Source organism: Castor canadensis, chromosome 13 (assembly GCF_047511655.1).
Source record: "Castor canadensis chromosome 13, mCasCan1.hap1v2, whole genome shotgun sequence".
Classification (NCBI taxonomy): domain Eukaryota; kingdom Metazoa; phylum Chordata; class Mammalia; order Rodentia; family Castoridae; genus Castor; species Castor canadensis.
The window spans coordinates 71,802,362-71,828,434 of record NC_133398.1 but is presented as its reverse complement, the minus strand read 5'-3'; the positions used below and the strand labels follow the sequence as shown (position 1 = coordinate 71,828,434).

At 41.1% G+C, this 26,073-nt stretch overlaps 1 protein-coding gene across 6 annotated transcripts in view; it reads left to right on the top strand.

The window, feature by feature from the left end:
* The window catches only part of Apba1 (amyloid beta precursor protein binding family A member 1), a 205,104-nt gene that overhangs the window by 137,084 nt on the left and 41,947 nt on the right, over nt 1-26,073 (top strand). For 5 of the 6 annotated variants that reach the window (XM_074052005.1, XM_074052006.1, XM_074052002.1 and 2 more), the window contains one exon: nt 23,605-23,700. The exons of the other annotated variant lie outside the window; for it this stretch is intronic. In XM_074052005.1, coding sequence (XP_073908106.1) covers nt 23,605-23,700 — 96 coding nt within the window. The remainder of the gene's footprint in view (nt 1-23,604; nt 23,701-26,073) is intronic. 6 annotated transcript variants of the gene reach the window in all.

Sequence of the window (26,073 nt, the reverse complement as noted above, 5' to 3'; positions counted from 1 at the left end):
CCTACAAAGGATGAGTGGCTTCTGTAAGGAAAGGGTGAACAAGAAGGGCATGACACTGAAGACAGGCCACAACTAAAAGTGAGAATGAGATGCCTTCAGGAACACAGGGCCTAATGAATAGTGAGACTGTGAGAATGCCATATTATTCTTAGTTGTCAGGCTTAGAACCCACCTGGCCGAGCTCCCCATGCCCCAGCAGATTAGAGTCATCCTCTCTGAGGAAATGGAAAATCCAAGAGAAGATGCCTGCAGATACTGATGCACATCTGGGTCCCCACTTGATCTCCCCGCAGGGTAGGGTCCTGCCACTCATAGATCTTCCAGTGGGCTTTGGAGGACCAACTCTGAAATATGAATGGACAGCCAAGGATCACCAGACATTTGGAAAATGCTTCTAACATGAAAGACAAAGACATGAAAAAAGGCACTTAGGGAAATAAAGGCTGTGCTCAGGGCAGGTGAGGACTAATCAATACTTACCAGTTCTCTCAGAGGGGCAGGAGAGGACGAGAGGTCATTAAATTGGAGATGCCATTTTAAAAACCATTCTAAGAAAAGCCAAACTAAAAAATACGGCCACAGAAATTAAAAATTAAAAAGCTTCAGTGGAAAAGTTAGAAGACTAAGTTGAAATCTTTAAGGTAATAAAGTAAGGCGGCAAGAGGATCATAGGTAAAATGGAGGGAGAATTCTGGAAGACCATTTCCTATAGCCAAAGCATATACCAACACAGGTTACCTATCTAGAACAATGAAATAAGAAAGACCTGTGGTAGAACACCTGCCTAGTAAGCATGAGACCCTGGATTCAAACCCCAGTACTGCCAAAAAAAAAAAAAAAGAAGAAGAAGAGGAAGAAAGACCCACAGAAAATTTGCAGCAGAAGAGAGAAAGAGAAGATCCTAGGAAAGGTAAAATTAGGTTACAGTTGGTAAGGAATCACAATAGTCTCAGACATCCCCCAAGCAACACTGGAAATTGAAGGGTCTACTCTCAGTCTAATTTCCACACCAGTGTGAATGTGGAGTAAAGAGGGTTTCAGGGCTGGGAATGTAGCTCATTGATAATTTGCCTAGCATGCACAGGCCCTTTTTTCCATCCCCAGCACCATAAAAACAACAAACAAGCACAGTTTTTGGACATGAAGGTTCCCAGATTGACCTCCCAATAAACCTTTCTCAGGAAGCTCCTAGGGGATTGGTCTCCCTAAAGTGAAAGCATAAACACAACAAGGAGATGCAAGACTCAGGAAATAAGGATGCTAACACAGGACAGGCAATCTCGTGGGAGATGATGACTGTGTAGAAGGTCAAGGTAGCAACCAATGGGAGCTCCAGTTAGGAAGCTGCTAGAAAGAATGGAATAGAGAGATTTTCTGATATGTTTGGACTCACGGGAGTTAGAGATGGTTTTAAAATAATTGGTATGAATTATTCATTAGCACATAGATTACGAAGCCAAATAAAAAACAATTCAGTTATTTACCTCACTGAAAGTAGTTGTTACACAAGCAAGAAATACAACGATAGATAGTATTGATGAGCTGAGGAGAGCACAGGTAGAGTCTCAAGATGCAAACACTAAGTATCGATTAGCCAGAAATTGTAACATTAAAAAGATGAGAGAATGTGTAATATAAAAGAGGTAGATCTTAATCATTTATGACAGGAGCCAAGAAATAATGTCTAAAATTGAAAAATTAAGGTGAGACATTATGATGATTGTGGAAGTAAATATCAGAAGAAAATGCTGACAGAGTTGGGAATAGGACCATGTAGTGGGGGAGGGTAGAGAAAAAGACTGAGTTTTTGCTGTAAGCTGTATAGTATGGTTTCACTTTTAAAACTACATTTGTGAATTTCATTTCCTTAAAAAGATTCAAGAGTAGGGATTATTATGCAGCAATCACTCACTGTACAAAGGGATTGTCTCATTTTCCTGTTGTCTTGAAAAAGCATAAAAGAGCAAACACTTCTGTATATTGTATGCTCAGTTTATTGGAAAGACTTTTTTCAGGTGTCCTGGTAAGATGGGTGTGCTGAGTTCTTCCCTTTGGTTTCACAAGGTATCTGCATTAAGCATGCACACTTCCGTTTGGCTTACATTACACACATAAGAGTAAAGAAGGAGAGAACTAGGTCAGGGCAGGGGCTGTGCTACTTAAGGTGAAGATCATTAACTGGTAAGTGGATCTGAACCTTGACAATAAAAAAACGGAAGTATTGAGAAGCCATCAGCTTGTGAGTGTGCTCAGAGCTTACAGACCACAGAACATTCACTGAGAGGAGAACACCAAGAACAGCCATCACCGTGGAAGTGATGTGTGCTGAGGTCAAGTGCAATGCATTGACTTCTCCGCAGGCTTGAATAATTATGTAGGTTAGTGGTCTTTTTAAAAGTTAAATGCTTTTGGGAGTCGTCTTTTACCAGGGTGCCTTTCATAGCCTGTGCTGGAATTTAGAATCCCAGTAAAGTATCCTCTCCCTGCCAGTGGGGAATAATGCTCCATGTTACAGAATTTAGTTCTCAATAGCAACAACAAAAAGGAACCATTTTTCTATAAACAATGAGGACCTGATGTGACCAGGATTTTTTTTTAAGATGTAATGGTCTTACTGGCACATATTCAAAATGAAAAGACTTGACCTTGAAATTCCATTTGGAGAGCAAATGATTCATTTCAATGATGAAAAGAACAAAGAGAGGAGAATGTTTGCTTTTGCTCTCTCCTCCCGGATAACTCACCTTTAGAGTTTCGCCTGCGCATTCAGTGGCAGGCAAGCCCTGTTGCCTGACAGGTATCCCCTTACTGACATCAGTTACCATAACAGAATCACTGGAGCAAAACTTGTCTGATGACCTGCACACCAGAAGGCAAGTTCTCCAATTACTTTGTGCCCCTTGGAATAAAAAAAAAAAAAGGGAAATATTGATGTTTTTAACCCACAAACTCCAATTTTTTTCTCTTCACTTGACCCCCCTTCCCAAGAGGAGTCTCTCAGCTTTTTAATGGATTGTCTCACCAACCAGTATATCTGTGAAGAAATGTTAGAATAAGCAATGGGGAAGGAAATGAACATTCTTTCCAGAGAAAATTTTGTCACTTTTCAGTTCGATTTTCAGCACACAGGGCCACAGTTCAGGTATCAGGTATCTGATATGTTCACTTGCTGAGCAAAGGTTCAAGAAGCTGCCCAGAAATCTTAAGAGAAGTTGTGTCCTCTTTCCTAACTGTGCATCCTCAGTATTTCCTATGATAAGTGGACTGGGGCTTTACAAGGAGGAAGGGCAGGTGCAGGGGGAGGAACAATTGTATCCTAGATTATTGAGTTCCATGTGTAACCCAGTTAAATCCCAGAGACACATAGCCCTGCAGAATTATGAAATATGAATTGTCTATTAACATCATCTTTTTAAGAGAAAAAAAAGATCAAAAAATGAATAAAAAAGGAAAAAAGGTGATCCTCTTTGAAGTGAAAATTACTCTCATTACAAGTAAGTCGGCACCATAATGCAAAACATAGTTTAATGCAAAAACGTAGCTTCTCAATCCACTTTTTTAGAAAATGGCCCTCACTGACCACTTTCTTGCAGGTTGCCCCAAGGGTAGATGTTTGGACTGGACAAGGGCCTTCTCACTCTCCTGAGTCTCATGTGCAGTTTTTCTCACATTGAGGCAATAGGCTCTCATGTTCATTTGGTGACCTCTATAGTTGGACAGACCCTGCCAGAAGGACATCAAAAGGTACATAAGGTTATGGAGAGAGTGAGGAACACTTGACTCTGGACTATGCATTTCGGCCTCATTTTCTCCAGATGGATTAGCTGAGAGTAGACTTCATGTGACTTGGGGTAAATGTGACTGTAACAAGATCGTCTGTAAGGTGAAACCTCCAAGTCTGCCTCTGCTGTCAAGACAGGTCTCTGTCTGTCCCACACTGACTTCCCTGTGTTCAGGTCACATTCCCATTTAATAAAATCAGGGCCTCAGTCCTTATACATGTAGGGATGTCTGGGATTCCAATGTCCTGATCTGAATCTCTGGAGTTGGCATACATATTTCTGCAACCACTTTAATCTGTGGACTGTAGTTTAACATTTAATTCTTTAGTATCTTCTTTAACATGTACCTCACATGCATTAATCTGTTGCCTTTGTAATTCACTGGTAGCCTTCTTAGGACAAATCCAGTGTTCTATTCAACTCTTACACCTCTCTCAGAGCAAGTCACACAAATGTGATGCTCAGTGTCGTCATGAGACAATCTTTGCCTTAAAACAGACCTGCTGCAGTCACCTCAAATAAGTCTCCTGCCTTCACTCTTAAGTCTCACTTTCCTCCTCAGTAAAATCAGCGATTAGATTTCTTTGTCAGGGTGACTGTGAGAAGAAATGTGTTTGCAGATGTTGAGTCCTCTCTGGAAATGTGAACTTAAAATGGCAGGTGTGATGTGTTCATTGTCTGAGAAAGTCAAAACTCCTGTACTATTCAGCGTGGTGACTGGCAAACTGAAATAGGGGAAGGTGGCCTTAGTGCCCCTTCCTCACCTTCTCTGAGCTGGGAGTCTTTTCTGCTGTCCCCACCACTCAGATCTTCACTGTGCCACCTGTCTTGTCCTGCACTCTGCTGACCCTGGTTCCTGGATTTTGCCTTAAGCAGCACCGTACAATCTGCCTTTTTGTCCAGGGCTGGTCTGATCAAGTCAAACTTACCTGCTAGTTAGTGATAATGACAACCCATACCATCCCTTTCCGACAGCATTAACCTTTTATTGGCATCCTACTTCCATTCCAGAGATCAACGGTAAAAGTGTTTTGAGGCAGGAAATCATTTCAGCTCTAACACTGCTTAGTCAGAAACCAGCATTGGCTGATTGTCTTTCTGAGAGGGAGGAGGGAAGGAAGCATCAAAATCCTAGGAAGTGAAGGCCTGATTTTAACACCTGCCCTGTCATGTGCACTTTTGTGCCCACTCTTTTTTTTTTTTTCCAATTTTTGAAAAAGATGCTGTAAGAAGGTGGATGAACACCCAGGCTTCACTGAGGCTCTGAACTCCTTAATATCACCCCCTCTCTGTGCTGAATTCATCATGCAGCCAACATGGATTTTTTTTTCTTTATTGTTGCTAGGAGACTATTGACCAAGTCAGGTACACATGCTAATTCATTAAGAGTTATAAACAGCATCTTATCCTGTTAACCTTGTGTTGTGTTGTCAATCTTACAAGGGCAAGAGAAGGATTCCTCTCAAAGTATTCTGAGCTGAAAGGTGCCTCTTCTCAATCCACACCTGCTTGTGGAGTTCTGGACAGCCAGAAATTTTCCAGGATGTGAATAGTAGAGGATGGAGTTGAGATGGGACGTAAAGTCAAGTAGACAAAATTTAGATGAGTATGTGTGTGTGTGCTATGGGAGCCTGGTTTCCCCAAGCGAGTCAATTCATACCTAGAATGTGACACATTCTTGGGATAGGAAGGATGAACTTGTGGTAGTTAGCTCTAGTCTGTGCACAGACTGATACAGACTAGATCCTAGGCTCATTTTCTCACATTGTTCTCTTGACCTCAGTCCTAGGGTTGACCATAAAACCAACTTTGTTATCTTACATGGTTCAAACTGTTGAGAAAAAGGATGGACAGATGTTCAATCACTTGGGTTTGATGGAGTGCCTGTACATCCAGGACATGTCTGAATAAGAGATAGGACCTGGCCACAGCGCTATGCTGGTCACCATTTTTATAGTGAACTTGTTGTGACTATTGTCCCTGTTCACAGACTGGAAGTACATATTTTAGTTTCTCATCCATTCATTAAACTAATTATGTTTTAGTTTCTCTTCTACTTGAGGCATTGTGCAAGTCCCCAGGGGTACAGCAGGGCAGGCTGAGGCTGTGCCTATGCAGTGTACAACACTAGGCTAGCCTTTTGCCAAGCCCACCGCCAGACCACTTGCATCTGAATCCTTATTTGGTGCCTTAAGTTACCTACTGCCACATAGCAAGTTGCCCACCCCCAAACTTAGCAGCACAAACCACCCCATGCTGCTTCTCACATGTAGGGTCTCTCAGAGGCCAAAGTTGTCGGGTGGCCTATTGCAGTTTTAGATTGGAAAGCTCTGCTCTGCAACTCGCAGCATTGCTGGCAGGATTCCGTTCCTCACAGGCTGTTAGACTGATCCTGAGCTCTCTGTTGACTGTGAGACAGGGGTATCTTTAGTCCTTTGCCACATGGGCTGTCTCCCACCAACCCTGTCCCGTATTTGACAAAGTATGCAAAACCAGAAGGCTGTAGAGTCTGATGGCAAGATGGACGTCATCGTCCTTGGTAACCCAATCATAGAGTGATATCTCATCACTGTTGCTATATTTATTGCTTAGAGTAACTGACCCATGCTCCCTCCCCAGGCTGGGGACTACATGAGTCTGAATACCAGGAGGTGGAAGTCCCTGGGGGTCATCAGAGAAGTCTGCCTTCCACATTTGACATCTTATTATCTTGTGCAGGCAAAGCATTACTGAGCTTAAAACCTAGGGGTATAGGAGCTACTGCTGTGTCTTCTTGCCATGGACCTTGTCAGCCATTTCTAAATCCTACGCTGTACGTGTTCTGTCATCTGGCTGAGTATAAGCAAATCTGCAAGTTCCCGAATGACCAATGGAGAATAAAGCCAAAGGGGAAGGTGTGTATGAGCCAGCACAGGAGTGGAGCAGGTGGCTACACCAGAGAGAACTGAGTCTAGAGAGGGCTGTGGAAATGAATAAGAAGGTGTTATCCCAAAGGACTGTAAATAGGATTTTGACTTTATTCTCAAGGGGCTGCCAGTGTCCAAAAATTGCTTTACGAACTCTAATTATAAGTTATGGCAGAACTGTTCAGCCAGTGTGCTAATGAGCTCTGTGGACTGTGCAGATGGAGAAAACCTGGGCCTAAGGCTTGGCTCATTTAGCCCTGCACATCCTCACCTAGGGGTCCAGTTGACTGCGTGTTGTACAAATATTATAATTGCTCTGTGTGCCTGGCTGCACAAATGGTTGGGAAGCAGAGAATTCAGGGGTGTCGTTGGTGCTGGGGGAGACATACTGGGGAGGGAAGGCCTTGAGGCTGGCTGTTATCTCAGTGCCCTAGTCTTTCCTTTGGGAGTGGCGTGTGGCTGTGTGGCTCCTATTTTTTATGCCCCCATCTCTGCCTCCGTCTTGCTGCTGGTGAAGTTTTCCATCACAGATGTTATCCATTATTGATGAGGTCTGGAGAAGGTGGTAGTGAATAATTAAGCAGGTTTCAGGTGCAGAATGAACATTAAAGGGAAGAGAAAATGAAAACAAAAGAGCCAGGGAAAGAATTTCAAGTTCTCTCTTGCCAATAGAATGCTAGGTACAGATGCCTTCTATCACTTTCCAGAAGGCCTAGCAGTTGCTTTTGCTTTTGATAATTTGAGTTTTTGTAGCCTGTCTGGTGATTTAAGTCTTGTATGAGCTGGTCATGTCTAGCTAATAACTGAAAAAGTCACAAGCTTTCCACAATAACAGTAAAGACTCCAGTGGCTCCAGTGGCCCTGTCCTGATGGCTCAGGAACCTACACCAAAGCAGTTTCCAAGAGTGAAACAGGCAAGGAAGGTGACTTCTCTATGAGCTAGGGATAGTTAAATGGTAAGAGTGTCTAGGCTGGACACTTTATAATCAATATCCAAGGATTTTTCTCCCTTTTAAATAGCTAATGGAAAGAAAAATGTATTTCGAGAACTGACCAGTGCTGGCAACTAGAAAGGAGTATCACCTTCCTGCAATTCTTTTATAGTGGCTGACAGCTGTAGGAATTAATCAAACTGGCCCAGGTTATAGTAGGTACAATCTGACAGCCAGCAAGAGTGGTTAGAAATAGGAACAATGATGAAAGTTGGGAATGCCCACCTCTCTTGGCCACCTTCTGTCTTGACCCTGCTTCCAATTTTGGCCCACAGAGCTTATTCATAGCACAGGAAACTATCAACTAGCATGGGCAGATTTTCTAGCTACAGACTGGTTCATCTCCTTTGTGTTCCTTTTTTCTACCATGGGGCCCCTTAACTGAACAGGTAGACCCAGGGAGAGACCTGCCAGCTTGTCTGATAAAGGGTTTCATGCGAGGGGGCTGGAGCCCTCTGTTAGGATGAATGCCTTTGTGTGTCCAGTTTCTTCCCTGTTGCCATGGATCAGTAAGTGGTACAAGGGCCCCAGGAGGCCTCCCTGCAGCCCTCTGTCTTCTGCCTTCACAGCCATCCTCATTGCCTTGGTTTCTGTGAGCTCTCTCTGCTCAGTTCTGCCCGGGTTTGTCTGTTCTTCCTCCTGTCTCCTCTGGATAAGCAGATATGGTCCAGCTCTGAGTCCAATTTGGGATTGCCTGTTGGTTTGGTCCAAACCATTCTGACCTTTTTTAAGGTTGTGTAGCTGGCTTGTCACATCCCTCTCACTTTGCAATGAGAAGTTGTCATAGGCACTCTGTATATATGAAGAGGAGCAAGGGTCCACTTCCATCATCCTTTGTCCCCAGAAGCCAAGCTGTAGCTAGCCAGAGCTCAGCTCCCCCCATGCCCAGGTGTATTCTGACACAAAGCCTGAGAGTATCTCTTCCCCAGCCCCCACCCCGAGGGGATGCTTCTTCACAGGTTCTATAAACGTAGCAGAGCTTGAAGGGTGTGAAAGTTTGTGGTAGCACCTCAGAGACGAGTTTATTTTCCCCAGAAATAGTAGGTGCCGCTGCCAGCAAGGGTGGGCAGCCTCTTCTCAGAAACATCAGCTGACAGCACTCCACCAGTGACGCAAGGTGGTCTCCAGCCACTCAGACGCCGAGGGGTTAATGCGGAGGGACCCGGGAGGTGGTCACATCTCCTGTTACCAGTTGCATTATTGACTGGGTACCTAATACCACTGGAAACAGTTCACCAAGCAGCACTGAGGTCAAGGGCTCGTCTCAGCTCACAGTGGCTGCACCAGAGCTGGCCCAGCCACGAAGACAACGCCCGGAAAGATGGAGAACTTTTGGATGTACCAGTTTGAGAGTCATGAAGAAGAGGTAGGTGCACTCAGGCTTCAGGTTCACCGATTTGCTGTCATTCTCATCGGTCAGATTATAAATTGTTCTTGGTGTTTCCCTTGACAGTAGAAGTAAGTGAACAAAGACAGTGGATATCTCCTGGGATACAGGACAAGTAATTAGCTTTGCCTGTGGCTTGTTTGTCCCATAGCCTGGATTGAGCAGAGGCTCTTGGCTTACTCAGCCAGTTGCTGGGGAAGCTGTGCTCCTTGCTGTCTCCCCGTCAGCACTGCCTTCTCAGTCCCCATGCTCTGATAAATGAGTCGCTCTGGACACCTCCCATTCTGTGATCTCTGGTGTGGCTTTTGCTTCGGTGGTGCTGATGAAAATGGATGTGATTAGTGCCTTATGCAGGAGGAACCTCATTTGCTGTACAAATGAGGCAGTGGGTGTAAGGCGCCCTTGTACAGTGCCTGGCACATAGCGAGCTCTTTGAAAATGGCAGCTCTTTGCACTTCTTAGCAGATGTTGTGTTATTGCAGCAGACCTGGTGCTCTTAGTTGGATCTCTTGTTTGTTTGTTTAGCTTAGAGGCAGGGTCTTGCTATGTAGCGCACTTGAACTTGAGATACTCCTGCTTCAGCCTCCTGAGTGCTGGGGTTACAGGCATCCACCATACCTGGATAAGTTGTGACCTTTTTTTTTCATGGTACTAGGGTTTGAACTCAGGGCCTATACCTTGAGTCACTCCTTTTTTTGTGATAGCTTTCTTTTTTGTGTGTGTGAGACAGGGTCTCACGAACTGTTTGGCTGGGGCTGGCTTCAAACCTTGATCCTCCTGAGTAGCTAGGATTACAGGCATGAGCCACCGGTGCCGGGCTAGTTGTGACTCTTAATACAGATTAAAAGTGACTAGGGTTTTTTTCCTCCCATTAAGCTTTGGGCCAGTATCCTGGGAGTGAAAGTATGAGAAGACCATCAAGGAATAAATGGATTTTAAAGGGGAAATGAATAAAAGACTTCCTCATTTGTCCAGGTTGTAATGCACTTCAAATAACTACAGTGACACTACTTCAGAGTGGGGAAGGAGAGCCTCTGTTTATGCATCAGCTTTTTCAGACAGTAGGTCGGTTCACCTCGCACTGATGACTCTAGTTAACTGGTCAATTTCCTTGTCTTTGACAACTTGGCTTCAGAGACTTGGCACCTTTATGAGGGTGATAAAATGAGTTCTTTACGTGGCCTCCAATGATGAAATCACTCTTGGAGGGGATTTCTGCCAGGTAAAACTCCCTGAGGTCCTGGTTGCACCTTTGCAGCTTTCATACTGGTTTATGGATTGGGGCAGAGAACAGGAAGATTTTGCCTGTGGGAAAAGAGAGAATAGAAATGGTTAGCATAGTTTAACTGACAGTTATCTCAAAGCAATCTACTGGTATTAATTGAATCCATTATCAATGTATATGTAAAACTCTTCATTAAGCCCTGCTATTATCATCTTAATGATATAATTATGCTCCATAATGCCTATACTAACTTCCCTACTTTACCACACTAAGGAAATACAAAAGTGCACTGATAATATACTTTGAACTAAGAGTGAATGATCATGGACTTTTAACCAGTTTTGATTTTCAGAAGCTCAAATGTATCATAGAGTAAGAAAAAAATTATTATATATTCAGGTTTTTAAAATAATTCTAACATGGAGTAAGTTTCCTTTAAAGCAGTGTAGCTCAGTAAAGGAAATGGCGTACATTGATTTGAGAAAGGGGATAAACCAGTAGAACAATAAGCAGATGCGGAAGGACCATTTGAGGACCTGGGGATCCAAAAGCTCCACACCTTCTCAAAATGAGTTTGTCAGAAGCACTAGAGCTTGGACCATGGCCTGCCCCGGGTGACCACCCCATGTAGGAAAAGCAGACCCGGAATGTTCCGGCTGAACAGAATTGAATGACCACATGGTTGGTTACAGTGTGTATGAAAGGCCGCCTTTGTGAACATTGGTTCCTATCATCGCACCCACGGAACTGCCCTAATCATGTGGGGACCCACAACGGTGAGAGAGGGAGACAGATAATGATCAAGACCCAGTGAGGAGAACCTGTTAGATGCACGTGGTACCAGAACTCACGGCAGAACACCAGTGCAATGCTGCATGTGTTAGAACCTACCCTTTTATACAAACCTGCTTTGCACTCGTTTTTCCTCTGACACAAGATAGGAGTCTGTGCATATCTTTCCATTCAACACATGTACTGACCTCCTCTTGCTTATTTTATGAGGGGTTTGTATTAGGTATTGAGAGAGGAAACTTCCTTCTTAAAGGGGGATTCCTCTCACTTAAGAGAACTGGGATGACTGCATGAAAGAGGTCATATTTGGAGTGACCTTTGGAGATTGATGGATGTGTAGAGTTCAGGTAAGAGCAGAAAGAAAGGCACTGAGCAGAACCACACAGGATATAGGCTGGGAATAGGAAGTAGTTCAGTTTGACTTGATGATAAAAGAATAAGGACAAGAAGGGGGGCAGAAACAGTAAAGGAATTAAGAGCAAACCTTGGAGTGCTTTAAGTGCCAAGGTAGTCTAGAATTTATTCCACTAGTAAAAAGTAAGGACTAAAGATTCTCAAATTGAGGATAAAAAGCTCAGAGCTTTTTAAAGCTGTTCAAAATGAAAGTAGGTATTTAGCAAGAGATCTGCAAAAAATGTTCATAAACTCTTAGTATTACAGTCTCATGTGGCAGCTTGGTCACTCAGAACAAACACTTTATTCCCAGATTCTAATGAGGTATTTCACATATGTAAAACTAGTAAATAACTCAATCTCAGATGCATTGGGCAAAACTATAAAACTTATTCTAAAATATTCCCCTCCCTTTTGTTACAGTGAATTTTTGCCACTGAGTTTCCCTGGAAGAAAGGGACCAGTGTTCACTAGACTCATTGAGCTCTGCTAGAGATGGCTGGGGTCTTTCACTGGGTGTCCTAATCAGTCGTGTACCAGGGGCATGCATGAGCTATGCTATAAATTAACACTGGAGTAGGATGATGCACGTGACTCTGTCTTGTAAATCAATCACTATAATAGCATCACTCTCAACTCTCACATCCCGAGATGCTTTCTTGCATGGGATATGCCAGAAGTTGCACAGAGCAGTTGTAGGTGCCTGCCCCCAGCCTTACCCACTAATGAGCTGTTCCTCCTAGTATACCATTAGGATTGTGGGGGCCTTACAAATTAACGTAGAGTCTTAGTGGTGTGTGTGTGACTTTTATAGAGCCTTCTGTTTGCTTTTTCATTTTATCTGTGAGTGAAATTTTAATGAGAAATGGAACCAGATGAGATGAAGAAAATATTCCCATGAGTGTATGCTGGCCTTGTTAGCACTCTCCAGGGGGTGAAATAAGTTTTGTAATGTTGGAATTGTGAATGACTGCTAATACTGGTTGAGCATTCTATACATGCCCAGGTACTCATCACCCAGGCAGTGCTCCCATCAACCCCAGGAGGTGGGGAGTAACCATTTGCTCCATTTCTGAGGAAGGATGCAAGCATCTGCCCAGCATCAGAACTATGAGTGGTAGAGATAGAATTCAAAAGTTGGTCTGCCAAACTCCAAGACTTGAACATTTGTTAACCAGTCCTGAAACATCAGACACAATTTTACTTGTTCAGTTATAACTTAAAAATTAAAATATCCAAGTCCTTTTCAAGGGTGGCATGTAATTTGTGTTCCCTATAATCACATCATGCTTTGGAAAATGGACCTTAGTGTTGGAAAGCCACATCATGGTGACTTTGAAACCTCAACCTGGTGTCTTAGAAGATGCTTGATGTTTACTTCGACCAACCAACAGATTTTGTTCTGGGGCCTTCCAAGTCTTAGGCACTGTGACAAGAGGATTCTGTGTGTGCTGCACTGGAAATGGCCCTGACCCCCCCCACACACACACACACTTGGTGGCTTCTTCTCCCTTTCATACTCAGACTCACTTCATGCCTGTCATGTTGTGTCACTTTTTAACGACGGGCCAGACGTTCTAAAGAGTTCCTGCATTATTGTACCTTCAAAAAGCTACTTAAAATTAATTGACTTAAAACCAGGACCAGAATTTCAAAATATGAGCAAGAAGAGGTCCAATTAGAACTTCACTTTTTGAAAGATTATAGATATAAGCACAGCTTATCTTTTGATGAACAGCAGCCAGGTTGTAATTCTAACTATATGCAAATTCATAGAACAGAGTAATAATATTGGTGGGGGTTAAAATTTTTTTTAAAAAACATTGAATCACACAATAAAATTACCTTCACTTCACATGTGACTTTTGCAGCATGAACAGGAAGGCATTTTCAGTCATGAAGAGGAACATTTCAGCAAAAGTATTTAAGGACTGGCTCAGTTTTTCTAAGAACCTTTCTTAATAAATGATTTGACATTCCAGCTATTCTCTTTTGCAGCCTTTCTGTTGTTATCATCCTTCCCATTGAGCTCTTTGTCTCAGTTTGTTTTCTGTTTCTAAAATGAATACCACAGATGGATGATTTACAAATAATAAAAGTTTATTTGCTTTATAGTTCTGGAAGCTGAAAAGTCCAAGAGCATGGTACCAGCAACTGCCAACGATCTGTGTGCTGTGTGGTAACATGGCACAAGGCAAGCCAGCACATGTGAGGCAGGGAGGGAAAAGGGGGCTGACCGCCCTCCTTTGTGACTAACTTACTCCCACTCGTGAAGGCAGAGCCCCCATGAACTAATTACCTCCTAAGGGCCCACCTCTCAGCACTGTTTAATTGGAGATTGTTTCCAATACATGTATTTGGAAGGCTACATTCAAACCATAGTACTCTTTTTTTCCCATTCTCATTTTATGTGAAAAGTATTATTATTTAATTTTCAAAGACCCCAGTAGGTGTGTTGGGCACAGTCCTTTCCATGTGATCAGAGTTCATTTTCCAAGTATGATACAATGCATGTGGATAATGCTTTATAATTGATGACGACACAGTACTTGTAGGATCATCAGCATTTTACTTTTGTACTCTATTTGCATACATATTTGAAGTATAATATTTGTACATCTTTATGGGGCACAGTATGATAATTTAATACATGTATATAATGTATAGTAATCAAATCAGGGTAATTTAACAGCATTTCTGTCTCTTCAAACGTCAATCATTGCTACATGTCCAGAGTCTCATATTCTTGTAGTTGTTTTGAAATGTGTCACAGGTTGTTTTATCCAATAAGTTGTCTCGTGTGCTAAAGAAGAACCAGGAGTGATTGCTCCACTCTGTGTTTTTGGTGCCCCTTATTGAACTTTGTCTTGTCCTTCTTTCTCCTGCTCTTCCCCATCTCTAGTGACCACTCTTCCATTCCGTTCTTCCACTTGCTGGTTTCCACGAATGAGTGAGAATATATGGTATTCATCTTTCTGTGTCTGGGTTGATTCACACAAGACCTCTAGTTCCATCCATATTGCTACAAATAACAGGATTTTCTTTTATTTTATGGCTGAATAGTATTCCATTGTATAAATATACTACATTTTCTTTGTGCATTGATACACTGAAGGGCATCTGGGTTGATTCCAGATTTGGGCTATTGTGAATAGTGCTTCAGTGAATACGGGAGAGCAAGTATCTCTCTGGTCTAATGATTTCATCTCCTTCAGATATATGCCCAATAATGGAATTGCCAGATCAGATAATAGTTCTATTTTTAGTTTTCTGAGGGATATCCATATTGTTTTCTTTAATGGCTGTACTCATTAATATTACCACCAACAGTGTATAAAGAGTTCCTTTTTCTCTGCATCCTGATCATGCTATTGTTGTTATTTTTTTTGGCTTTTTGATAACAGCCATTCTAACCGGGGTAAGATGATATATCATTATGGTTTTGATTTGCATTTCTCTGATGATTAGTAAATTCACCTTTTCCCCTGTAATTCTTGGTCATTTTTATACCTTCTTTTAATAACTGTCTGTTTAGTCTTTTAGCCCATATTTTAATTGTATTTTTAGTGTTCTTATTTATTACTTATATAAATACTTTGGTGTTATTTATGTATTCTGGATGTCAATCCTTTATCAGATAAATAGCTTGGAGATATCTTTTTAGTTCTGTTAATTATTTCCCTTGCTTTGCAGAAGCCTTTTAGTTTGATATAATCTCATTTTTCTATTTTTCACTTTTGTTGCCTATGCCTTTGGGTCCTATCTAAAGTATCTTTGCCTATACCGATGTCTTGAAGTATTTCCCCTATGTTTTCTTGTAATAACTTCATAATTTTAGATTTAAGAGTTAGGTCTTTGATCCTTTGAGTTGATTTTTTGTATACAGTGAGAGGAAGGGATCTCATTTCATTCTTCTGCATGTGTGTAGCCAACTTTGCCAGCACAATTAAAGAAATTGTCTTTTCTCCATTGTATTTTTTGTGTGTGTGATTTTGTCACAGCCTCAGTTAGCTGAATGAGAATGGAGTAATCTCGGGGTTCTCCATTCTGTTCCATTGGTTTATGTGTCTATTTTTATGGCAGTACCAAGCTGTCTTACTACAGTTCTGTAATATGTTTTGAAGTCAGATATTCTGGTGTCTCCAGCTTTGCTCCCTTCCCCGCTCAGGACTACATGGGCTTTTCTGGCTCCGATTGCTCTATCTGGACTTTAGGATGATCTTTTTCTTTTTCTGTGAATAAAATTACTGATATTTTGATGAGAATTGCATTGAATCTGTGGATCACTTTGGGTAGAATGGTTATTTTAACAACATTAATTCTTTGGATCCAAGAACATGGGAGGTCTTTCCATTTTTATGTGTAATCTCCAATTTCTTTTATCAGTACTTCATAATTTTCATCGTAGAGATCTTCTATGTCCTTGGTTAAGGCATTTCCTAGGGTTTTTAAATTATTGTTAGTTTTTGTGGATGGGATTGCTTCCATGATTTCTTTCCAGCAAATTTGTTATTGGTAGGTAGAAAAGTTCTTGATTTTTTTTTTTTTGTATATTGATTTTGTATCTTGCTACTTTTCTGAATTTATCAGTTCTAAAAGCCTTTTGGTGGAGTCTTTAGGCTTTTCTCTGAATGGAATCCTATCATCTGCAAACAGGCATAATTTGATTTCCTCCCTTCCTATTTGGATGCCTTTTCTTTTTTCTGTTGCTAAATTGTTCTGGGTAAAGCTTCTGGTCCTACATTATATCATAGTGATGTGAGTGGACTCTTGTCTTGTTCCTGATCTTAGAGGAAATGCTATCAGTTTTTTTCCATTCCGTTTGATGTTGGCTGTGGTGTTTTGATGTTGTAGTATTTTGAAGTATGTTACTTCTATGCCTAATTTGTTGAGGGCTTTTTTTTTTATCATGGATATTGAGTCTTATGTGTTTCTACTCTTTATTCTCAATGTATTGTATTCACATTTATTTATTTGCACATGTTAAATCATCCTTGCATCCCAGGGATGAATCTCACCTGGCCTTGTTAATGTGCTGTTGAATTTGGTTTGCTAGTATATTGTGGAGAATTTTTGCATCTGTGTTCGTTAGGGATATGGGTCTGTTGTTTTCTTTTTTGTTGTCTCTTTCTCCGGTTTTGGCATCAGAGAAGTGCTGGCCTCATTAAAAAAAAGATTAGCAGAGTTCCTTCCATTAAAATTTTTGGAATAGTTTAGGAATAATAGGAATTAGTTCTTTAAATGTTTTTGTAGAATTAATCTGTAAATCCATCAGGTCCTGGATATAGTTTAGATGGGAGATTTTTAATTCCTGCTTGTTATTTTATATTTCCTACTTTTCCTTGACTCAGTTGTGGCAGGGTTTTATTTTTATTTCTGATTTTATTTATTCAGGTCTCCTCTGTTTCTTTTTAGTCTAGCTAAAGGTTTGTTAATTTTGTTTATCCTTTTATAACCCAACTCTTTGTTTCATTGATCTTTTCTATTTTTTTTTTTGCTTCAATTTTATTTATTTCTGCTCTGATCATCATTATTTTTTTCCTTTTATCTTTGGGATTGGTCTGTTTTTGCTTTTTTGAGTGAGTCTTTGAGGTACACTGTTAGGTTATTTAAGATCTTTGAGTTATTTGAGTTTTTAATGTATATATTTATTAGTATAAAGTTCCTTTTAGTATTGCTTTACCTGTATTTTACAGATTTTGGTATGTTGTGTTGTCATTTTCATTATTTTCTAAAATGTTTTGATTTCCCCTTCAATTTATTCTGTCACTTAATGGTCATTTAGGAGCATGTTATTCCGTTCCCATTATTTGTGTTTCCATTCTTCTTTTTGTTGATTTGAGTTTCAACATATTGTGGACTGAGAAGGTACATGATATGATTTCAGTTTTTCAAAATTTATTGAGACTTGTTTGGTGGCCTAATTTATGATCTACCGTGGAAAATATCACACATGCTGATGAAGGGAACGTGTATTCTGCTTGCTGTTGGATGAAATGTTCTGTGAATGTCTATTAGGTCCACTTTCTCTATAGTATGGTTCAACTCATGTATGTTTGTTGCTTTTCTGTCTAGATGATCTGTCCATTGAAGAAATTTGGGTATCAAAGTCTCCAGTCATTATTTTATTAGAACTTAAATCTCCCTTCAAACCTGCTAATATTTGCTTTCAGTATTTGGGAAGTCCCGTGTTTGAGGCATATATGCCTGTAATTGTTTTATCTTCTTGTGAATTGATCTTGTCAATTCACAAGAGAGATAATGACCTTGTCTCTTTTTATGGTTTTTAAATTTTAAATTCTGATTTATCTGATATGAGCATAGTTATTCCTGCTTGTTTTTGATTTCCATTTGTATATGTCTTTTTCTAATCTTTCACTTTAGTCTCTGTGTTTCCTTTTCAGGGAAGCGAGCTTCTTTTAGGCAGCATATAGTTGGTTCTTGTTTTTGTTTTTGTCTTAATCCATTCATTCTGTCTACATCTTTTTTCTTTGTAATAAAATATTGTAATAGTATACAATATTTTCTAGCTTTCATTTGTAAAGTAACACATTCAAGTTGACATGTATAGGAATGTATACGGCAAGTCATTATTATATATTGAAGCAAAATATTTTGTTTTCAATTCCAAGCAGAGATCACAAATTTGCTATTAGTGGATTCATAGTATTTAAATTTACAAAAAATGAATAGTTGATGGGAAACCTTCTCACCAAGCGTATTTTTATTGGGAGAGCAAAGCATTATAGTGCACCAAATGTTTTAAGTCATTTATCTTATTTTTGCTATGGGTCATTTTACAAAAGCCCTTCTCTCTCATGTTAAAATGAGAGCCACTCTGCTTCTCTGATATTATCCAGCAATACCTAAGGGCTCTTAATAATTAATATTATCACCATCCAGTCGCAAACCTTTCTGCCACAAATAATGCCAGGCAGCAAGCATACTTGATACTTTTAACGCATAATTAAGTAGGAAAACTCAGCACTCAAATTTTTCAAAATGATAAATAATGCCATACCGCAGTCCAGGTCTTTTGATTGGTGAATTTAATCCATTTACATTTAGGGTTATTAATGATATGTTATTTTGTTCATTTTATTCTGCTTGCTTTGTATATTTTTCATTTTCACCTCTTCTGTTTGTTTATTTTTGTGATTTGGTAGTTTTAAGTCATGCTAAGATTTTCTTTTCCTTTTTTCTTTTGTGTCTGATCTTCTAGTGAGTTTTGTATGTCCATGTGTTGTCATGATAATAGTTATTATCCTTTCATTTGTAGAGTAGGACTCTCTTAAGTATTATAGGGCTAGTCTGGGGGTGAGTTCCCTCAGTTTCTGCTTCTGTGAGAAAGACTTTATTTCTCCTTCAGTTTTGAAACATAATTTGCTGGGATTATTCTTGGGACTATTTTTTCTTCTTAATTAGGATATATCATTCCAGTCTCTTCTGGCCTCTTAAGATTTTTGCTGAGAAATCTGCTGTAAGTTCAGTGGGCCTTCCCTTATACATAACTTGACACTTGTGGTTTTTAGGATTCTCTGTCTTGTACTTTTGACGTTTGATTGTAATATGCTTTGATGAAAGTATGTTTTGGTTGAATTTATTTAGGGTTCTTTTGAGCTTCTCAGAATCTGCATTTCCATACCTTTTTGAAAATTTGGGAACTTTCATCCATTATTTCATGAAACGTTTCCAGTGCATTTCCTCCCTTTACCTTCTGTAATTCCCGTAGTACAAGTGCTTAACGGGATCCCCTAAGTCTCATAGACCCTTTTCATTTTTTTAAATTTTATCTGACTGGGTTAATTGAAAAGTCCTGTCCTCAAGTCCTGAAACTCTTTCTTCTGCTATTCTAGTCTGCTGTGGAAGCTCTCTTTTATATTTTTCCTTGCCCAGATTGAAGTTTTTAGCTCCAAGATTTCTAATTGGTTTTTTTTTATTGTTTGTCTTTGGTGAATTTCTCATTCATATCCTGAATGTTTTTCTCATTTCTTTGTACGACATCAGTATTCTCTTGTATTTCACTGTTTCCTCAGGATCATTATTTTAAATTCTCTTTTAGGCATTTCACAATTTCCTTCAAATTGTGATCTATTTCTGGAGAATGACTTTTTTCCTTTGGAAGGGTTGTGTTTCTTTTCCTGTTTCTTGTATCCTTATGTTGATGTCCGCACATCTGGTGTAGCATTCATTTCTTTCCATTTTATCAAGTAACTGTTGTAGGAAAAGACTTTTTTGTCTAGGTGAGATATGGGATATCAGTTGGATAGTTGCTTTGGAATTGGTTATAGTGGAGTTCAAAAACATAATCTCTGTGTGGTTTTATTTTTTCATCATTGATGTCAGCAGTGTCTGGGTTGCAGCAATTCCATGAAGATAATTTTGACTTTGCAGTGGACATGTGCTTTCAAGGGTATGTCTTTAGGCTCTACAGAGGGGAGCCCTGATGGCACTGGGCTTGTGGGAGCTTCCACAATCTCAGTGGTATGGGATGTGGAGAGTACCGTCCCCAGGTCCCTCAGGCAAGTGCAGGTGATTCCAGCAACCATGGTTCCCAAAACACCGGATGGGAAGGAGACCTTCCCTAGACTCTCAGAATGAATGTGAGAGATGCCTGGGCCTGTGGCACCAGCAGCTGTACATAGTCCTGGAGTCATAAGGTGGGATAGGGCCTTTCCCAGGTGCCACAGGACGAGCACTGTGGTGCTGGTAACTGTGGAATGCAAAGGAGACCTGGTAGCTCTCATCTTTGTGAATTCTCAAATCCTTATTTGCTTCCCACCTTTGGTATCATTCACCTAATATTGAACATCCATTCACTAGCCCAGAAACATGAGACTCCTGACAGAAATGCCATTGACCAAATTTTGTTTCCAATACACTCTTTGAAAACGAACAGTATTATCTAATTTCAGTTTTTTTCTATGACATTTAAGAGTATATCCAGGGGGAAGTTGGAGAGCTTTTGAAGCAGATACTCAAACACCATTTTTTGGCTCTCTAGGAACAGAGTCTGTTTGGAGCTGCTGTCCACCCTTGACTTGGTCAGCTATGGTGTGTGTGATTTGTAGGCTTGTGCCAGGTGTATTGAGAGGGGTTCCCTTGTTTTGGAAAAGCTCTGTGTTTCAAAAGTGCTTGCTGGATCCCAGGTTAGAATCTTCATTGGCAAAGACCATTTCTCTAACTCAAAATGCAAATTGAACGTCCTACACGGAGCAGTGAAGGGATACTATAGCAGAAGAGGGCTTACATTGACCACTAAAATTTATCAAGGAAGCAGTGAGTGGATCTGTAACATAGTGCTTCCTGTGCAGGTTTAAAGCAGTGTAAAGCTAGAAACCACATCATTTCTCCAGTGCCTCCATTTGCTGAGTACCAAGGTTAGGCAATTGTGTGAGGAATGGGAAGGAGACAAAATCCCACCACCTAGAACTCTGGGGAGTGGGGCATGTACATAAGCAATGATTAAGCATGGCACATGCCAGCAAGGCAGAAGTGTACTGTGAATAGAGTCTGAGAAAGCATCAGTGAAGTGGATGCTTTTGAATTGAGCGTTGAATGCAGAAGGGAAACTGTAGATAGAGGCTGTTCGTTGCACATGCACATGGAAGGAAACTCACAGGAGTCTGTGCCTGTGCAGAACCCTAGAGCATCGGGTGTCTTAGGGGAAGTGGTTCCTGAGAAGGTTGGTTTGAGGCCACAAAAGCCTTTGTCAGGGCAGTGACCCCTGCAGACTTATTTGTTGCTCTTCCCCACCATTCCCTGGTGGATACCCAGCACTGATCTCTTAGATTTTCTGAGGTTTCTGAGCTTCCTTTTTCACATCCCTGCTCACTGTCCTGATAACCTGACTTTCCACATCACCCTAGGATGGTCTGGTACCCACAGGGTTGTAAGAAATCTAGTTTTAGAACACTGAAGTAGAAAATAAAGAAATAGGAAATATAGATTTTCAGGGTACTTTTTTTTAAATGAAGGTGTTACAAAGTCCCACAACCATGCAGTTAAAGAAGATTCATTGCACTAGCTTCCTCAGGGACTAGACCCTTAAAATCTTTATGATGGAGAAAATTACTTGGGGTGGGGGCAGGAATTGAGCCATAAATATCAAAGGAAGCTCTTTAAATCTAAAAACTGGGGAAATTTAAAGGCATTAACTTCTCATATATTCCTCCATTAATTTTGAGTAGGCTAAACAGAGCTAAGTAAGTGAGTACCTCCCAACTGTCTTGGGTGCTGAGTGGACAATTCTGTGTGCTCCTTTTTAAAGGCACGTGGGGCTGCTTTATGATAGCAAGGGGCCGTGGGGCTTGCTTTTTAGGTCTGCTGTTTCCCTGTGCCTCCCCTCTGGCTTGGCTGCCAAGCATTTCACTTCTACATGTGAATATTTAAGGGGCCACTGGTCCTCAGGTCCCTCCCTGGAATCGGGTAATAACATGGCCATAGGCTGGGATCATACGACTTCTTGGTCTGAATACTGATACCACATCATTTTTTGGTTCATTTTGTGCTCCCTGTATTTCCTATAATTCAGAATATGGGGCATTCGTTCTCTCAATCTCACATAAATGTTCACGAGGTCCCCTTGTCTCTTAACATGCCTTCCACTCCCAGCACCACTGCTTTCATGAAACATTCTCCCTTTCCATGCAAAGATATTTCACTGGTGTCTCCACATCGCAAGGGGCCAGCCCCAAGGGAGCAGATGTGGATTCAAGCAAACCCTAGTGTAATTTTGCTTCCTTTGCCTGAGACTTACCTCCCCTAGCTCACATCCCTGTACTTCCCAAGAGAATACACCATACATGTTTTCAATCTGTGTTTTATACCTGCTCTCAGACATCGCCCACAAACTGCACTCTTTTGCTCAGAGGACCGTAGCTGCAGCATTGTTACCATCTTTGGCTCACCTGAGGATGCCCTTCATCTGCCAAGATTTCAGGAGCACACAGAACTGTTCTCATGTCACTTGGGAATGTTTCCAGAGCCTGGATTTGTCCTATTCATGTGCTTGGTTATTTGGTCTGTCACTCAGCAGATACTTAGGGAGTACCTGCAGTGTTCTGTGCGCTATCGTGGGGTTTCATGCTCACTTTAAGTAGGGCTTGCCTGCACCCATCCACCAAGGCACCACCACACCCTGCAGGGATCCTGTTCCCCAAACCTAGTTTTCTAAGCCTTGTTTTCAGACACATTATCGGACAGAGCATTTCTAAATCATTCTAAGATCATCCAAGGTAAATGTGATTTGTGTGCTGAAATGTTAACATTTCTCTGAATTTTCAGTGCCTTGTGTATTAAGTCACAGAACACATTTGACATCTGAACTGAGTAGGAAAATACAGGTGGGGTGGTTTCTAGTCATCCAAATCAGTTCCCACTGCCTCTTTAAAATACATGCCTTTTACTGGGAGTGGTGGCTCACAGCTGTAATCCTAGCTACTTGGGAGGCAGAGATCAGGAGGACCTTGTGTGGTGACCAGCCCAGGCAAAAAGTTCACAAGACCCCCATCTCAGCCAACAAAAAGTTGGGCATGGTGGCGCATGGCTGTCATCCCAAGTTTATGGGAAGTATAAGTAGGATTGTATGTAGTCCAGGCCAGCCTGGGCATAAAGCAAGACCCTATTCAAAAAATAAAGCACAAAGGGCTATGGGTGTGGCTCAAGTGATAGAGCCCCTGTCTAGCAAGCTCAAAGCCTTCAGTTCAAACCACAGCATGTGTGTTTGTGCATTCATATCATCTCGGGCAGGTGATTTATAAGACATTTAGTATGCTAAATATCTGTGTCTTTCATTAAGAGAAAATTTTAAACAATTTGCATAATACACTTAATTCTACTTATTTAGAACTTTAAGTTTGATAGTCAACTTTTTCTCTATTTTCTCTCAATGGCTGACCTGAGGAGAAAAAGAGCCAGGGCTGTAAAACTCCTTTAGAGCAGTGGCAGGAACTGAAAAGAAAGCTTGGACACCCAGGCCAGTCCTGTGTATCAGTAGATCCTTGAGTGCATTCTCCCACTGGGGTCTCTCAGTAGTGTTCTGCTGCCCCTCTGCTGGCCTCTCCCCCGGGCCAGGGTGTCGGCATGCCTTGCGTTCTCACTGCTGTGTGCTCTTGCTGTGTTCCAGTCTCCACCTCCCGGCAGCTCCTCACCCCTGGGTGCAGAGTCGTCAAGCACACCTCTTCATCCCAGTGACCCCACAGAAGCCTCCACAAATAAAGAGGTACGGCTCCATTTTGTCCCCGCTGTCATCTTGCTCTCTGTTTGCTCCAGCCCCAAACAGGGTCTGATTCAAGCTACTATGGGGAAGGAAATTCTGATCTTTCCTCTTCAACATGCAGTTCATCTACTAAAGCTATGCCATCTAATTTGATAGCTGCTAGCCCCAGGTGTCTATTTTAATTAATGAAAAAATGAAAAATTTCACATCCTCAGGCACACTAAGCATATTTCAGTGCTCAGTAGCCATGTGGCTAGTGGCTGCTGAAGTGGACAGGGCAGGTCGCATTATCATTGCAGAAAGTTCTATTGGACAGCATTAGCTGTTTGACATCAAACATTCCACTCACCAGCATCCTTCCTCGTGGCATTAGGTGCCTTCTGATACCTTGCATAGGCAGTTGTGATTGCAGGTGACAACAGCTGTCCAAGAAGTATACCTGGGGAGCCATCCCTGCTTACTCTGTTATCAGTACTGGATGTTAACTGACTATGTAACTGGAGCTTCCCTCTGCTCTGTCTAAAGCAGGGATGCCAAGAGGACTTTCTAGTGATAGGATGCTCTACTTCTATACTGTCCAGTCAGTATTCATTGACTATGCTTGAAATGTGGCCAGCAGGACTGAGGAACTGAATTTTCCATTTTTATTAACTTAAATAGCCATATGTGGCTAGAGTCTACTGGACAAAGCAGCTCTGAGGTGACCCTTTGGGACAAGTTGTACATTTGCCCTACTTACAGAGGACACTTTGAGCTCTGGCAGAGATTATTTAAGGGAGAAGATGCTATTGACTCCTCCTGAGGTGTCTGGGGCTCCTGAGGGGAGCCTCTGTCTTCTCTGGCTAGCACCTGGTGTCCTTTTATACCCAAGTGACAGCCACCCAACCTATTTGTGGGCCAGTATCATGTAAATATTGGCCCACCCAATAATCCGTGAGGGCTCAGCTTGCTGTAAATATGGATGCTTCCTCATCAACACTGAGGAGACGTGTTAAAAAGGTGAGCTACATAAGCAGGATTGCCTCATGTTCTTTCACTTTGCTGATGATTTTATGTTAAATGCAGTGGAAGGAACAATCTGTTTTAACCTGGGTGACAGATCGCTTCAAAGCTTACCCATAAAGTATCATAGAATATACATACTATTCATGTGAGGGAGAAGTGTATTTGTGATTATTATGTTTGTTTAGCAAACATAGAGAAACTTTCTTTGAAATGGCATCAGCGTTAAAATTTAGATTGGAAATATATTTTGTCCTCAGACGCTAAGCCACTGGAGCAAGTGACAGTGCTGCTCCCCACATTCTGTTTGCTTCAGACTTTATTCATAGTGTGTGGATGACTAAGGACAAATAGTAAGAAGAAAAGAGCGATAGCTGGAATGGTAACAGAATTGGTTATTATTGATTAAGTATTTATGGTGTTGTAAGTAAGCACCAGGCAGAGCAAATCACAATATCTCATTTGATCCTTAAGACATTCCGTGAGGTAGATACCATTGCTGTCATCTGTTAAATGGTGAATAACTTAGAGCTCGTGAGTGGCCAGATAGGACTGGAATTCAGAGATCCTGGGGGACCAGGGTCTTATATCACAGAATCTGTTACCTCAAGAGTGGAGATCTTGCAGGCCACAGACTGTATGGAATATGGACTGCATAGTCCAGTTGTCAGGCCTCCAGACTACACATGGTTCTTGCTAACATTCTCGGCCTTTACCTTCTTAAACACAACTTTATAATCAATTCTTGAATGCTAATGGTCAACTGATGCTCATCTCAGTGCACGTGTAAGAAAACAAAGAGCTAATCAGATATCTGAACATTCAGCCTTTGATTATGCATCAGATATAATAAGCAAGGCAGATTTGTCAGTTTCTCAGTTCCTACAAGACTTGCACATGTTTCTGCATATCCTTAGAAATAATGATGAAACTCTTCTTTGTGTGTAATAATTAGAGATTGTTTCATTTCACAAAACTTTTTTGTAAAAAAAAAAAAATGTATTACCCCAGAGATGAAAGAAAGCTAGTCATGAGCTCATAAATAGAGCATAAGTGAATGTACCAAATGCCTACTGCTGTAGCTCTAAATAAAATAGTAGTTTTTATAGCTCTAGACTAAATTAATTCTTCTGTAGCTTCTGCTAAAATCTGGACATAGTCTTTGAAATTAGAATTCAGAAAAGTATCCAAGTAGCCCAAGAAAAAATCTGAATTAACTTCTTGGATTAGTCTTGGAGACTAAACCATTTTGATTCATCAAAGTCAACTCTGGCTGCTGGGGTCAAGGACAGGAGATGGTTGAGAAAAAACAATTTTAAACTCTTTGGTCCTTGTGAAGAAGCTAGCTCCCATCTGAATACCATGAAGCTATGT